Source organism: Anomaloglossus baeobatrachus, chromosome 5 (genome assembly GCF_048569485.1).
Source record: "Anomaloglossus baeobatrachus isolate aAnoBae1 chromosome 5, aAnoBae1.hap1, whole genome shotgun sequence".
NCBI lineage: Eukaryota > Metazoa > Chordata > Amphibia > Anura > Aromobatidae > Anomaloglossus > Anomaloglossus baeobatrachus.
This window is the reverse complement of record NC_134357.1, coordinates 431,607,220-431,624,018: the sequence shown is the minus strand read 5'-3', so window position 1 is coordinate 431,624,018 and position 16,799 is coordinate 431,607,220. Positions and strand designations below refer to the sequence as shown.

At 45.2% G+C, this 16,799-nt stretch overlaps 1 protein-coding gene across 3 annotated transcripts in view; it reads left to right on the top strand.

Annotated features, from left to right (window-relative positions):
- The window catches only part of SYCP2 (synaptonemal complex protein 2), a 398,741-nt gene that overhangs the window by 303,445 nt on the left and 78,497 nt on the right, over nucleotides 1-16,799 (top strand). For all 3 annotated transcript variants that reach the window (XM_075347762.1, XM_075347763.1, XM_075347760.1), the window contains 2 exons: nucleotides 5,950-6,112; nucleotides 13,177-13,451. In XM_075347762.1, the coding sequence (XP_075203877.1) occupies nucleotides 5,950-6,112; nucleotides 13,177-13,451 (438 nt within the window). The remainder of the gene's footprint in view (nucleotides 1-5,949; nucleotides 6,113-13,176; nucleotides 13,452-16,799) is intronic.

The window sequence follows — 16,799 nt, the reverse complement described above, 5'->3', positions numbered from 1 at the left end:
CCGGCCTTAGTCTGCTTTGTTTACATGCTGGGGGGAGCCATTCACATTAGCCCCTTCCTATATTTGCTGGCTGGACGCTTCCTTTAATGCCAGCTATAGCTTCTCTATACTAGTCTGGTGAGGTGTTGTGATCCAGACTAACTGGTGGTTGTAGTATTTTGTTGCTATGAGTGGTCGTGCTGTTAGCTCTTGTTGTCCTTTTGATGCTGCTTTACTTCTCATGCTTTTCTCCTTAGTTTCTTGCTGTCTGTTCCTGTGAGTTTGCAATTTGTCTGAATTTTGTTTTTTTTCCCTGTCTGTCTTAATCTGTGTTGCCATCACATTTTTGCCCCTTCCTTCCCTGGGTGGGGTGAACAGCTTAGTTCTGGTCAGGGGAATAGTAAGGCATGGGACTCCGACTTCTTCACTATGTAATCCGGAGTTTAGAGATAACCTAGGGTCCCTTAGCATGAGGGACAGTATAGCAGCCCCCTGTACCTCACTATCCTACAGTCACATTGTGACAGCACCTTTACCCTCAATTTCTTTAGCAAAGCAGTGGTCATCTTGGAGGTGTGTTTGGGGTCGTTATCATGTTGGAATTTTGCCCTGCGGTCCAGTTTCCAAAGGGAGGGGATCATGCTGTTTTTGAGTATGTCACAGTATATGTTGGCATTCATGGTTCCCTCAATGAACTGTAGCCCGCAGAGCAGGCAGCACTCATGCAGTCCCAAACCATAACACTCCCACCCCCATGCTTAACTGAAGACAAGACACCCTTGTCTTTGTACCCTCACCTGACTGTCGCCACACATGCCTGACACTATCTGAACCAAATAAGATTATTTTGGTTTCATCAGACCATAGGATATGATTCCAGTAATCCATGCCCTTAGGGTCCCGTTACACGTAGCGACGCACCAGCGATCCGACCAGCGATCCAACCTGGCAGGGATCGCTGGAACGTCGCTACATGGTCGCTGGTGAACTGTCAATCAGGCAGATCTCCACAGAGATCAGCCACCAGCGACCCGTGTAATGACGGCTGCCTGCTTACTCAAAATGTTTGCTTGTTGGTCTCCCGCCGTCAAACACGCCGATGTGTGCTGCACAGCGGGAGACCAACGAGTAAAAAATGGTCCTGATCATTTTGTCACGATCAGCGGCCTCGCAGCAGGGGCCCGCTCGCTGCTGCTTTTCACACACAGCGAGATCGCTAGCGAAGTCGCTGATACGTCACAAAACCTATGACGTTTCAGCGATCTCGTTAGTGATCTCATTGTGTGTTACGGGCGCTTTAGTCTGCTTGTCTTCAGCAAACTGTTTGTGGACTTTCTTGTGCATCATCTTTAGAAGAGGCTTCCTTCTGAGATGACAGACATGAAGACCAATTTGATACAGTGTGCAGCGTATGGTCTGAGCACTAACAGGCTGACCCCCCCCCCTACACTTCTTTAACCTCTGCATCAATGCTGGTAGTGCTCATATGTCTTTTTTGAACAGTCAACCTCTGGATATGATGCTGAGCACCTGCGCTGAATTCTTAGGTGAGGCCTGTTCTGAATGGAACCTGTCTTGTTAAACCTCTGTTTGGTCTTGGCCTCCGTGCTACAGCTCAGTTTCAGGGTGCTGGCAATCTTCTCATAGCTATCTTTATGTAGAGCAATAATTCTTTTTTTCAGATCCTGGAGAATTTTTTGCCATGAAATGCTATGTTGAACTTCCAGTACCAATTTTTGAGAGAGCGGTAACAACACATGTAACAAACCTGCTCCCCATTCACGCCTGCGGCGTTGTGACACTAATGTGTCAGATGGCAACGGGGAAGGAAAATGGCTAATTGGGCACAGTTTAGCCATTTTCACTTAAAGGTGTACTAACGTTTGTTGCCATATGTTTAGATATTAATGGCTATTATGCAAGCTGTTCACTGACTACTTTACATTGTATCAAACTGTCATATCTTCAGTGTTGTCCCATGAAAAGATATAATACAATATTTACAAAAATGTCTCTTTTTATAATATACTGCACTTTCTCTCTTTCATGGTGCTGAGAGCAATGCACAAAGTGCTAAGTCTGGCCCAGAGTATATATACACCGTGTGCAGAATGATTAGGCAAGTTGTATTTTAGAGGATTTTTTTTTATTATTGATCAACAAGTATGTTCTCAATCAACCCAAAAGACTCATAAATATTAAAGCTTAATATTTTTGGAAGTTGGAGTGGTGTTTTTTAGATTTGGCTATCTTAGGAGGATATCTGTTTGTGCAGGTAACTATTACTGTGCAGAATTATTAGGCAACTTAATAAAAAACAAATATATTCCCATCTCACTTGTTTATTTTCACCTGGTGAACCAATATAACTGCACAAAATTTAGAAATAAACATTTCTGACATGCAAAAACAAAACCCAAAACAATTAGTGACCAATATAACCTTTATTTATGATGACACTCAACAGCCTACCATCCATAGATTCTGTAAGTTACTTGATCTGTTTACGATCAACATTGCGTGCAGCAGCCACCACAGCCTCCCAGACACTGTTCCGAGAGGTGCACTGTTTTCCCTCCCTGTAGATCTCACATTTTATGAGGGACCACAGGTTCTCTATGGGGTTCAGATAAGGTGAACAAGGGGGCCTTGTCATTATTTTTTCATCTTTTAGACCTTTACTGGCCAGCCACGCTGTGGAGTAGTTGGATACATATGATGGAGCATTGTCCTGCATGAAAATCATGTTTTTCTTGAACGATACCGCCTTCTTCCTGTACCACTGCTTGAAGAAGTTGTCTTCCAGAAACTGGCAGTAGGTCTGGGAGTTGAGCTTCACTCCATCCTCAATCCGAAAAGGTCCCACAAGTTCATCTTTGATGATACCAGCCCATACCACTACCCCACCTCCAGCTTGCTGGCGTCTGAGTCGGAGTGGAGCTCTCTGCCCTTTACTGATCCAGCCTCTGGCCCATCCATCTGGCCCAGCAAGAGTCACTTCATCAGTCCATAAAATCTTTGAAAAATCAGTCTTAAGATATTTCTTGGCCCAGTCTTGACGTTTTATCTTATGTTTCTTGTTCAAAGGTGGTCGTTTTTCAGCCTTCCTTACCTTGGCCATGTCCCTGAGTATGGCACACCTTGTGCTTTTTGATAGTCCAGTAACGTTGCAGCTCTGAAATATGGCCAAACTGGTGGCAAATGGCATCTTGGCAGCTTCACACTTGATTTTCCTCAATTCATGGGCAGATATTTTGCGCCTTTTTTGCCCAACACGCTTCTTGCGACCCTGTTGGCTATTTGCCATGAAACGCTTGATTGTTCGGTGATCACGCTTCAAAAGTTTGGCAATTTCAAGACTGCTGCCTCCCTCTGCAAGACATCTCACAATTTTTTACTTTTCAGAGCCCGTCAAATCTCTCTTCTGACCCATTTTGCCAAAGGAAAGGAAGTTGCTTAATAATTAAGCACACCTTATATAGGGTGTTGATGTCATTACACCACACCCCTCCTCATTACAGAGATGCACATCACCTGATTTACTTAATTGGTAGTTGGCTCTCAAGCCTATACAGCTTGGAGTAGGATAACATGTATAAAAATGATCATGTGATCAAAATACTAATTTGCCTAATAATTCTGCACACAGTGTAGAGTACAACTACACAGAAAGGACCACAAAAAGCATTTGTGATATCCATGCACTGGTTCCTGGAGATTGGTAAAATTATGCTAAGTGTGTCTTATTTTTCATATGAGATCACATGCTAGTTAGTAATTTGTTATTAATACATGCATAATGGAACTATATTGTGCATTATAGGTAGGGAATGTCTGAGAGGCAAGTATCAGAAGTTATGATATGGGTGGATGAAAATAGTGAGGTAGGACAGAATAATCGTTCTTAGTAAATTAATCAGTAAAGTGATCCAAGTTTTAGTAATTATATTACTTAAATATGTCACTAATGAAAATGAATCAATCTATGAGCCACATTTAAGGATTGATTGATTGCATATTTCATGCTCATTGGTGCCTTACAAAAAATGAGACCTCAACCCACAATATTGTACTGTGTGTAAATATAAGAAAGGGGCAAGTAGGACAGGTGGATGGCTGATATAGGGAGTTTCTACATACAATGTGAGGTTGTGGAATAACACATGACAAGAATATCAGTGATGTGGTGTTTAACTTGAGATCGCTATCCAGTGAATGGTTGCTGCACTTATGGGACAGGAAACTACAAATGTGAAAATATTGTAGAACAAAAAAATAAATAATTTCCTTTATATCATTTGCATCTCTGCATCCTATATATCATTCATCAAGCAAATGGGAAAAGATGTTTTCTGTCTTGATTTGTTATGTAGAGTCAGTGTAATATTTACTGTGAATGATAAGACCTCCATTACTGGTAAACACCGACAAAAAAGGGCCCCCGTTCATGAACAGTATATGGGTTCTTTGCAGTCTAAAGGCCCCGTCACACTAAGCAACATCGCTAGCAACATCACTGCTAACGAACAACTTTTGTGACGTTGCTAGCGATGTTGCTGTGTGTGACATCCAGCAACAACCTGGCCCCTGCTGTGAGGTCGTTGGTTGTTGCTGAATGTCCTGGGCCATTTTTTAGTTGTTGCTGTCCCGCTGTGAAGCACAGATCGCTGTGTGTGACAGCGAGATAGCAACAACTAAACGTGCAGGCAGCAGGAGCCGACTTCTGCGGAGGCTGGTAACCAATGTAAACATCGGGTAACCAAGAAGCCCTGTCCTTGGTTACCCGATATTTACCTTTGTTACCAGCCTCCGCCGCTCTCACTGTCAGTGCCGCCTCCTGCTCTGTGCACATGTAGCTGCAGGACACATCGGGTTAATTAACCCGATGTGTGCTGTAGCTATGAGAGCAAGGAGCCAGCGCTAAGCATTGTGCGCTGCTCCCTGCTCTGTGCACATTTAGCTGCAGCACACATCAGGTAATTAACCCAATGTGTGCTGTAGCTAGGAGAGCAAGGAGCCAGCGCTAAGCGGTGTGTGCTGCTCCCTGCTCTCTGCACGTGTAGCTGCAGCACACATCGGGTAATTAACCCGATGTGTGCTGTAACTAGGAGAGCAGGGAGCCAGCGCTCAGTGTGCGCTGCTCCCTGCTCTCTGCACGTGTAGCTCCGTGCGCTGGTAACCAAGGTAAATATCGGGTTGGTTACCCGATATTTACCTTAGTTACCAAGCGCAGCATCTTCCACGCGGCGCTGGGGGCTGGTCACTGGTTGCTGGTGAGCTCACCAGCAACTCGTGTAGCCACGCTCCAGCGATCCCTGCCAGGTCAGGTTGCTGGTGGGATCGCTGGAGCGTCGCAGTGTGACATCTCACCAGCAACCTCCTAGCAACTTACCAGCGATCCCTATCGTTGTTGGGATCGCTGGTAAGTTGCTTAGTGTAACTGGACCTTTATAGCTCAGCATAATGCAAAATGTCACCTGCTTTGAAGGTGGTTGTGGCCCACTTACCTCTTGGGCCCCTGAGCGGCTGCACACATGGCACCAATGATATGTCCAACACAGACCTCCACAAACATTAGATTTATATTGACAGACTCTTCTGATTTTATTGGGACCAGCTACTGTCTATTATGTAAAGTGGCCTCCCAGTGAAAGATGCAGAGGGCAACATGTAGATTTCAAAATGCCTGATCCTTTTGTTCCCAGAGATGATAAGCCTCCAGAGGAGTTTGCAGGGGACTTTGGTTTTACCAGCAGTTTAATCACCTTTGAAAATGTGCGCATAAACTGAGCAGGCATTTCTATGGGGAAAAGGGTTGATCTGGAGTAATAGCCGTCAGTCAAACCAGAGGATGGCCACTATATTCACAAACAGGAGTACTCGTACTCTCTTTTCTAACCATTTTTCCTACATTTATGTATATTTTGTATATTTCTTTTCTCTTTTCGGTATGGACTTCTGACAATTAAGAAAGAGCAGAAGAATGTGGAACATCGCAGCCCTACAAAAATGCATACAAATGCACCAAAAAAGGAAGCAAAAACAGCCAATAGTAATAAAATATCAACTCTTGTGTGTAAGAAACCTGCATCACCTGTCTGTTCAAGCCCCGAATCAGTGGACCAGATGAGATGTGAGTAATACCGATAGAGAGGACATAACCAATATACAGTACAATATACTGGAGAAACATGAACGTCCTCAAGCTGTATGTCTACGAGGCTATAGCATCAAGCTAAGGCCAGGGCCACACGGGGCACTAGTGCAATGCTCGCATGACACTCGGCTCATGCTGGCAGCACAGCAGGAGCCGAGTGTCATGCTAGTGTCCCTGCGTCTGAGGTCCAACCGTGCGAGCGGACCTCAGCTGCGGGGGGCGTGCTGGCACTAAGGAGGGGCGCACCAGCACGTAGGAGGGGAGGCAGGGATTTATCTCCCTCTCTCCTCCGTAGCCAGCTATTACGATTCTCGCTCTGCATGCACGGTACACCGGTGTCCTGCAAGTGCAGAGTCTCGCATTACAATCGCAGCATGCTGCGATTGTTTTCTCGGTCTGATTAGGGCTGAGAAAATAATCGCTCATGTGTGCTGACACACAGGCTAGAATTGGTCCGAATGGAATGCGATGTTCTATCACACTCCACTCGCACCAATTTTCTCGCCGTGTGGCTAATGCCGGCGTCACACGGGACGATATATCGTGCGATCGCACCCGTCGTTTGTGCGTCATGGGCAATTCATTGCACGTGGCGCACAAAGTCGGTTACCGCCGTCTGATAGAAGCGGAGGGGCGGAGATGAGCGGGACGTAACATCCCGCTCACCTCCTTCCTTCCGCATTGCCGGTGGGACGCAGGTAAGCTGTGTTCGTCATTCCCGAGGTGTCACACGGAGCGATGTTTGCTGCCTCGGGAACGATGAACAACCAGAGCACAGAAGGAGGAACGACATTTTGAAAATGAACGACGTGTCAACGAGCAATAATAAGGTGAGTATTTTTGCTCTTTCACAGTCGTTCGGAGGTGTCACACGGTACGACATCTCTAATGATGCCGGATGTGCGTCACGAATTCCGTGACCCTGCCGACATATCGCCCGATATATCATACCATGTGACACCGGCATTAGGCCTTAGGTTGATGCAAAGCTCCTTAGATCTTTATTCAGATGACTGTAATAGACCTCCGTGTTATAAGTATATATTCAGCTGCATAAAAATAAAAACTGAGGCAGCACTTACAAATCTATGGTAGTATAAAGAAAAGTGTATCATTATTCAACCATTTGCAACATTTTAGCTCTGCTCAGTGCAGTCTTCATTTATCAGTCTGCTTGATTGCTGAGTAAAGATCCACTTTCTTATGTTTAGTAATCTTGAAAGTGCTGGCTCAATTTTTATTTATTTTTGTTTTGTTTAATGAATAAGGCCCTTAGTCAGTCGCTCTTCGGACTCTTAATTTTTAATAATATTCAGCACTAAGCTAGATTTAAATGACATGTCAGAAAATGTTTAAAGATGTTGGTCACCCTGAAGTTATAGTTTTCATCAGATCTTCTAAGATCACGAAGAAGAGTCTTATTTCTGGAAGTAAGGATTCACATTTGTGTATAGCATCCGATGATTCTGTCATGCAAGAGAAACGGAAGGTATGTACAAATGACACTCAGCTCAGGCTCTGCTGCGTGCGTGAGCCGAGTGTCATTCACTGTGCTCCGATTCTCTCGCTTGCGAGAATCGGATCACATGTGTGTAGAAGGAGAGATTAATTTCTCCATTGTATGTGTCAACGTTAATTGAACTGCACTCAGATAACATCAGTGCAGTCCGATGTTTTTCACACACCCATTGACTTGAATGGGTGCGCGCCGTCCAATATATGCTGCCAATCACAGTGATTATTTTCACCAATTGGTTAGCACTGCCCCATAGTGTAACATTGGAGCAGGTGCTATTGGATAAAATACAGATTGCACGCACCATTGTTCCATTGTCTCTGGTCTCCTCTCACGCACCCATTCCCGAATCTCAGTAGGGCACTTAGCATAAAACTGTTCTTTTAGGATGACCTGAATGAACGTCTCCCAAGTTAAGGCCCCCTCTCCCTCCAGCCAGCGATGGCATACGTTTCAGTCTGTGGGCAAACATCTTAAAAGACACTTCTCCATCACAGGCTAATGTACGGAACTTAGTCCTATAAGTATTTGGGGTCACGGCATAATGTTCCAGAATGGTCTGTTTTATCTCCCCATACTCACAATTCCACTGAGGGTTCATAGCTCTATAGGCGTCGGCAGCTCCACCCTCCAAGAGGCCCACCAGGTGTCTGACTTGCTCTCTTTCTGGGACTTCCATTAATCGGCACTGATGCTCAAAGTCCTGAAAGAAGCCCTCAATGTCACCTGCAGCTTCATTAAATGGCTTAAAGTCCTTGCGGGACACTCTGGAGAATTCCCTCATAGTTGGTGCTGTGGTTAAAGTTTGCCTGGAGCCTCTAGCTGCTTCCACAGCAAATCTCCTCTCCAGCAATGCCCTCTCCTTAGCTCCGCGAATAGCCTCCCTCTTATCTTCTATGATGGCCTCATCTCCAAGCAGTGCCATCTCCTCCTCATACCACACAATCCATTGACTTTTTTTGGTATTTACCTCCAGCTCCCGTCTTTCCTCCCTTTGCTGTGCAAATTGTTCCTCGGTGCCATCTTGCAGGCAAGCGTTTTCCAATGCCTCAATTAGTTGCTCCTTAGAGAGTCCTTTGTAACCGACTCCTAATTCACGGGCCATTGTTTGTAGGCTCACCACAGTCCAGTTCTTGTACTCTGAGGTTCCAGATGTTAATGGGCCGTTGTCATCCATTCTTTCTGCTCTGATCCCGCCGCTGCCACCAGTTTGTGACGGGGTATGCGACAGAGCAGTAAGGAACGCCAGGCCAAGGAACAATCCAAGAAGATTTAATGAGGCAGGGAGCATAAAACATGCAATATTAAAATGGTTCTTTAGAGTCCACACAAAGGAAATAGGTCCGGGGGCGCCAAGGAGAATGCAAAAGTCCTCAAAGTCCAATCGTCCATGTACGGGCGATAAGGAGCTGGCCTTAGCACAGGTCCTCACCCTTCACTCAACAAAGCATAACTCCACGTGGCCGCGGATCTCCAGTCTGTAACAGTCCACACACACAGACCCCAGGATCCAGCCTCAGCTATAGATCCTAGTACGTCTCCAGCCGAGATCCAACCAACTGAACTAACATGTTCTTCTCTCCTGGGATCAGCCCCTTAGGTGGGCTCACCTCCCCCTGGCCATTTGATGCATGAATGGACTTTAGACTGCTGGCTCTGTTCTGTTTACCAAGTTGTAGATTGGAGAAGTCCCATGCTGAAAGAACAATATATATATGCAACCCCCACCAAATCAATGACAATAGCTACTGCTGAAGCCTGATTGCAATATGATACAGGCTGGGGGGGAAGGTATGGTCACTTACATCCCAAGACATTTCCAAGTGTTCAGTAAAGGCCCCGTCACACTAAGCAACATCGCTAGCAACATCGCTGCTAACGAACAACTTTTGTGACGTTGCTAGCGATGTTGCTGTGTGTGACATCCAGCAACAACCTGGCCCCTGCTGTGAGGTCGTTGGTTGTTGCTGAATGTCCTGGGCCATTTTTTAGTTGTTGCTGTCCCGCTGTGAAGCACAGATCGCTGTGTGTGACAGCGAGACAGCAACAACTAAATGTGCAGGCAGCAGGAGCCGGCTTCTGCGGAGGCTGGTAACCAATGTAAACATCGGGTAACCAAGAAGCCCTGTCCTTGGTTACCCGATATTTACCTTTGTTACCAGCCTCCGACGCTCTCACTGTCAGTGACGGCTCCTGCTCTGTGCACATGTAGCTGCAGGACACATCGGGTTAATTAACCCGATGTGTGCTGTAGCTAGGAAAGCAGGGAGCCAGCGCTAAGCATTGTGCGCTGCTCCCTGCTCTGTGCACATTTAGCTGCAGCACACATTGGGTAATTAACGTGTGCGCTGCTCCCTGCTGTGTGCTGTACTAGGAGAGCAGGGAGCCAGCGCTCAGTGTGCGCTGCTCCCTGCTCTCTGCACGTGTAGCTGCGTGAGCTGGTAACCAAGGTAAATATCGGGTTGGTTACCCGATATTTACCTTAGTTACCAAGCGCAGCATCTTCCACGCGGCGCTGGGGGCTGGTCACTGGTTGCTGGTGAGCTCACCAGCAACTCGTGTAGCGACGCTCCAGCGATCCCTGCCAGGTCAGGTTGCTGGTGGGATCGCTGGAGCGTCGCAGTGTGACATCTCACCAGCAACCTCCTAGCAACTTACCAGCGATCCCTATCGTTGTTGGGATCGCTGGTAAGTTGCTTAGTGTGACTGGACCTTAAGTACAACCAAAGGAAAGTTACATCACACCCTGACATAGTATTACAGCAAATACAGTGAGAAGGTAAAATACATCACATGGCATCTTATACAAAAATATGGGATGGAGAAAACTACATACATCATGACACCGTGTTTATGCAATTGTGAGCAAGCCCTAATGGAAATTCTCTCTCAGACCCCTATACTCATAGTTGTGCAGTGCATAACACAGAATAAAAAACAAAACATTGTGGTTGAACTTGAAGGGCATGTGTTATTTTCTAACCATACCATGACCCCGATTCATGAAGGTGTTTCCGCCAGAATTTTGGCATTAAACACCTTTAAATGTCTCAATAGTTCTGCGTAAAGTTTTCTAAAAATGTAGAACATTTTAAATTTTTACGCCAACGTGGGCAGGGTTGTGATGTGGCGTGGTAATGCCTGAACGACAAAGTTATGAACAGTTGTTGTGTAACTTTTGTTGCAAGTGATACTCCAATCATAGACAGTCAAAGAATCGCCAGTGTTAATCAGACCCACTATTTTTACAGAAATCTGGTGGTGCTTGTTATTTACCTTTTACACTGTGATGAATTGAATATGTTTAATTACTGTGTTAAAGACAACCTGACAGCAGAAAATTTCCTATTAAAATAAATCACAGGCTCCTGCAGGAAATAGTGTTGTGAGCCTGGATGATGACGCTGGCTCAGAACGCTTCTGTATTGCGCTGTAAGCTTGGTGAGGCTGAGGTATATACACTGTAGAGGCGTTCTGAGCCTGGATCATACAAGAGTCTGCACTAGATTTCAGATACATTGGTGCTGATGTCACCTGGCTGGAGGGATCAGTCAAAGGGAAAGGACGTCATTTCATACCGTGACTAGGTGACTCTGCCAGTATACTATACCGATGACTCGGGGTAACGGTTTTCAACTCATGGAGGCAAGTTTTTACTTAATAACTAATGCACACCCACTGCACACATAAATTAGCTAAAAACGCCAGTGTAAAGATCACTTTTCTCCTTGCGGAGACTGACAAACCAATCCGGCTGTCAGTTGTGAGGAGTCTAAATGCTGCAATGCTCCACTTGGAAATGTTCAAATGTCTCTTCTGAGAGCAAGGAGACGAACTCTAGTGCCACCTATTGGAAGTAGCAATCCTAAAAGTCAAAAGTGGCCCTTTAACAAGTCTTTTCATATGACCAAGGAGTTATGCCAAATCAGAAAGGCTTATTAAAGGGCCACTTTTGACTTTTAGGATTGCTACTTCCAATAGGTGGCACTAGAGTTCGTCTCCTTCCTCTCTGAAGAGACAATTTGAATATTTCCCAGAGGAGCATTGCAGCTATAAGACTCCTCACCACTGACAGCCAGATTGGTTTGTCAGTCTCCGCAAGGAGAAAAGTTTCCCCCTTAGAACCCAGTAGAGCTTCTCATTCAGCCAGATCAGATCTCATACTTTGCACTGACGAGGGACAATCATCCTGAAACACTGTGTCTGCAAATTGAGGTTCTGATCTGGCAGAAATCCTTGATCATATGAAAAGGTTTGTTAAAGGGCCACTTTTGACTTTTAGGCCCTGTGTCCACACTGCATATTTTGACGCAGATTTTCAGAAATCTGCAGCAAAATCTGCATGTCCATTGTGAAGCCAGCAAAGTCTATGAGAATTCAGATGCTGTGCCCACGTTGAGTATTTTTCCCTTGCATGTTTGGTGAAGATTTCTTTTATTCTGCACCAAATCTGCACCAAATACGCAAACGAAAAATAAGCACAGCACTTCTGAATTCTCATAGACTTTGCTGGCTTCATAATAGACATGCAGATTTCTGAAAATACGCGTCAAAACTACACAGCGTGGGCATTGGGCCTTAGGATTGCTACTTTCAATAGGTGGCACTAGAGTTTGTCTCCTTCCTCTCTGAAGAGACAATTTGTAAAGATCACATAATTTTGTCCAGGAGCTCGGCATTAATGTAAGGGTAATGGCAGGATTGCCAACTTAACTTTTTATCTTTTCTGGCCACCTTATCAAAAAAACACAGACAAACAATATTTTTTACAGGCACATTGTGAAACCATAATAAATCAGTTTGATTATATGTGATCTATGTCTACACCATAGTTCTGATATGAAGACATCGGCTGCATTCACTGTAAAATGCTGAAAATTCTACTCAAAATAATCTATATAAGGTTCTTCAGCTTGAAAAAAATTACAGACACCTTACTTTTTTTTTTTTTTTTTACTGTCAGGGCGAAAATAACCTTTTTTATGGACTATCCTAGAATTTCCAGCCTGTTGGCAACCAAGGGGTAGGGTCACATGACTGTTTTCTCTCCATCCAAGAAAAACAGCGTGATTATGCTGATCAGAGTGGCATCAGTTTTTCTCTGACATAGAGAGAAAAATAAAATTCTCTTCGTTCTCCATTATCTCAGTCAGTGATAATCGAACTGCACGCGATCTGAGTGCATTCTGATGTTTTTCACAGACCCATAGACTTGTTTTGCCGATTTTGATTCAACACTTGAATTTTTTCTTCGGATCTGGTGCATCGCCGCATAAAAATCAAGCTAATTGGTTACTTGCACGGTCACTAAAAGGCGGTTTTCAGATGTCAGGTTCCCTTTAATGAACCAGGCCCTATGTGCATTGATAAAGTGAGTATTAGTGTGATGTAGCAAATTCGGACTCTGAATATTTCCTTTTACATAAGATTTAAACATATGTTACTATCTTTGTTTGCGTTTTCCACTGACGTTATGCTACTGAATTGAATTCATCATGTCATCTAAATTTTGTTGTTGTTGCAGCTGAACATCATGAGTCAGATCCAGAATTACCAACCAGGCATCAAACTATCACTCATTCATCCTCCTCATTATCTGCATCACCTCCAGAACAAGAGACTCCAGAGCAATCTATGAATATTTCTGCAGACTTTAAAAGGGTCCGCAAACAGTGGACAGAGTTAAGTGATAGCTGTGCTTTGAAGTGGGATCGAGCCACAAATAAGTCAGGAAAAAAAACAGATGTATGCAAGACTGTTCAGGAACCATTATCTCCAGCTGTTAGCCATTTGTCACAGGTAAAGACATTCCTTTCTCTCTATTTTGGAAGATGCTAATAAAGACTTCATAGAATGTTGCACAGAAATTAGATTTAGTACCAACATTTACAAACTTTCTGCCGTTTGCAATAAATCAATCAATAAAAACTTTGAAATCGCTCAATGCAACTAATATAACAAGCAGTTTCTCCAAATTCAGCACCACACTTTTACCAACCTCTGCAGTCTCAGGCCTCATTCAGACTAAGTTTTTCCCGTATGACAGGGGTGGGGAACCTTTTTACTAACGGGGGCCATTTGGAAATTTCTGCCAACCGTCGGGGGCCGCACAAAATTATTAGTGTGAAAATGAACCGGCTATATTTGGTCAAACAGTTAATTAACTCACCCCTATTGTGGTGGCCGGAGCGGTTTCTCTTTTGTGCGGCTGTGATGTTCGGTGATACTTATGTTGCTTCTCTCTTTTCCAGGTTTGTCACGGTCTGGAGCGCAGGCAACTCTTTGTGATAATAAGATTGGTAGACTATATACATCACACAACAGACACAGGGACTGGAGTATATAAATCACAGGAGATACATACATGACTGAAGGGGCTGTTGGCATATACATCACATAAGAGACGCTGCGACTGCTGTATATACATCACATAGGTGACGCTGGGACTGCTGTTTATACATCACATAGGAGACGCTGGGACTGCTGTATATACATCACATAGGAGACACTGGGACTGCTGTATATACATCACTTCACAGGAGACACCTACATCACTGGAGACACTGGGGGCACATACATCACACGAGGGGCTGGGCATGTATATGCCCCCAGCCCCCTCCTGTGATGTATATGCCCCCATCCTCTCCTATGATATGTATGGCCCCAACATTTCCAGTGTGATGTATATGCCCCCAGCGTCTCCACTGTGATGTATATGCTCCATCCCCTCTTGTGATGTGTATATGCTCCTAGCATCTCCAATGTGATGTATATATCACAGGAGGGGTTGGAGTATACACATCACAGGAGATGCTGGGGCATATCCATGACAGGAGGATCTGGGAGCATATACATGACGAGATGCTGGGGGCATATACATGACAAGAGGGGCTGGGGAACAGAGATTACTAGTTCACTGGGAGGCATAAGCATTGCTGTGGGGCACAGATGGCACTGGGGGGGGCACAGACATCACTAAGGTGACACAGAGAGCACTAGGGGGGCATGGACATCACTAATGGGGGGTACATAGACATGACTGAGGGGGGGCACACCGACCTCACTAAGGGGGGGGCACACCGACCTCACTAAGGGGGGGCACACCGACCTCACTAAGGGGGGGCACACAGACCTCACTAAGGGGGGGCACACAGACCTCACTGAGGGGGGGCACACAGACCTCACTGAGGGGGGGCACACAGACATCACTAAGGGGGGGCACACAGACATCACTGAGGGGGGGCACACAGACATCACTAAGGGGGGGGCACACAGACATCACTAGGAGGAGACTGGGGAGGCTGTACACAGCAGTGGAGGGGACATGCTGCACCGGAGAAGGGGCGGGGAGCGGGCGGCACACAGCATCGTGGAGCGGGCGGCACACAGCGCCGTGCAGCGGGCGGCACATAAGCGCTGGAGAGTGGGCGGCACAATGCTGGAGGCGGTGAAGGTGATGTGGGACGGAATCGCAATGCGATAAACCCGCGTCCTGAGCACGCTGGCACCTGCCACCGAGAGCGCTCATTGGTGTGCTCAAGCAGTGCATGTGGAGATTTAAAGGGCCAGCAACTGGTAATACTGCGGTGGGGACCGAAGCACGGCCGCTCCCGTAAATGCCAGGTTTTCTGACTTTAGATTTGGTAGAATTTTGCAATGTATATGCATATTGAATCTGACGGATAGTTTATTCCGAATGCTGAATGTGTTACATGACTGCACTTGCACTTTGAGGTTTTGGTGGAGGGTATTTATCTACTGGCAGGGAAGGGAGCAACAAGGAGAGCTGCCGAGCAATGGAAAAATTAGGGTGGTAATACCTCCGTTGTCAGGCAGGTTAACAGATTAGGGTTAGGCCCATATACCCCCTAATCGTGGCGTACTATTTAAGTCCTATCTTACACGGAACACCACCTACTGTTGCACCTCTACGGCTTTATGTACCCTGGTGTAGATGTTACACACCACTGTGTTTTGTTTACCTGGGATGTTTGCTTGCGTTTTTAGTAGCAAATAAATAAATGATAATTGATTTTAGAAGTTTTTTTGTTTTTGACAAGTGAGAAGAATCTTTTTTTTTTTTATGTGTACAGTGGGGAAAAAAAGTATTTAGTCAGCCACCAATTGTGCAAGTTCTCCCACTTAAAAAGATGAGTGAGGCCTGTAATGGACATCATAGGTAGACCACAACTATGAGAGACAAAATGAGAAAAATCCAGAAAATCACCTTGTCTAATTTGGCAAGATTTTTTTTGCAAATTATGGTGGAAAATAAGTATTTAGTCATCTAAAAACATGCAAGATTTCTGGCTCTCAAGGACCTGTAACTTCTTCTTTAAGAGGCTCCTCTGTCATCCACTTACCTGTAGTAATGGCACCGGTTTCAACTTGTTATCAGTATAAAAGACACCTGTCCACAACCTCAAACAGTCACAATCCAAATTCCACTATGGTGAAGACCAAAAGCTGTCAAAGGACACCAGAAACAAAATTGTAGCCCTGCACCAGGCAGGGAAGACTTACTTTGCAATAGGCAAGCAGCTTGGTGTTATGAAATCAACTGTGGGAGCAATAATATGAAAATGGAAGACATACAAGACCACTGATAATCTCCCTCGATCTGAGGCTTCACGCAAGATCTCACCCCCTGGGGTCAAAATGATCACATTAACGATGAGCAAAAATCCCAAAGCCACATGGGGGGACCTACTGAATGACCTGCATAGAGCTGGGACCACCGTAACAAAGGCTACCATCAGTAACACACTGCGCAGCCAGAAACTCAGATCCTGCAGTGCCAGACATGTCCCCCTGCTTAAGGCTACATTCACAAGACCGTTCCGTTTTTGCGGTCCGCAAAAAACGCTCAGTTTTTTTCACAGATGCATTCATGGGGCATCCATATGACTTCCGTTCCGTTCCGTATACGGTCCGTGTGTCATCCGTGTGCCTTCCGTTTTTTGTTTTTTTTTGCGGACCGCAAAAAACAGAAGCAGCTACAAAGATAAATAGATGGGAAGATATAGAGATGGATAGCTAGATATAGAGAAAGAGAGATAGAGGGGTTGAAGAATGAATGAATAAATAGAGGGATAGATAGATAATAGATGAGAAAGACATATAATGTCCTACCCCCCTGCATATTCT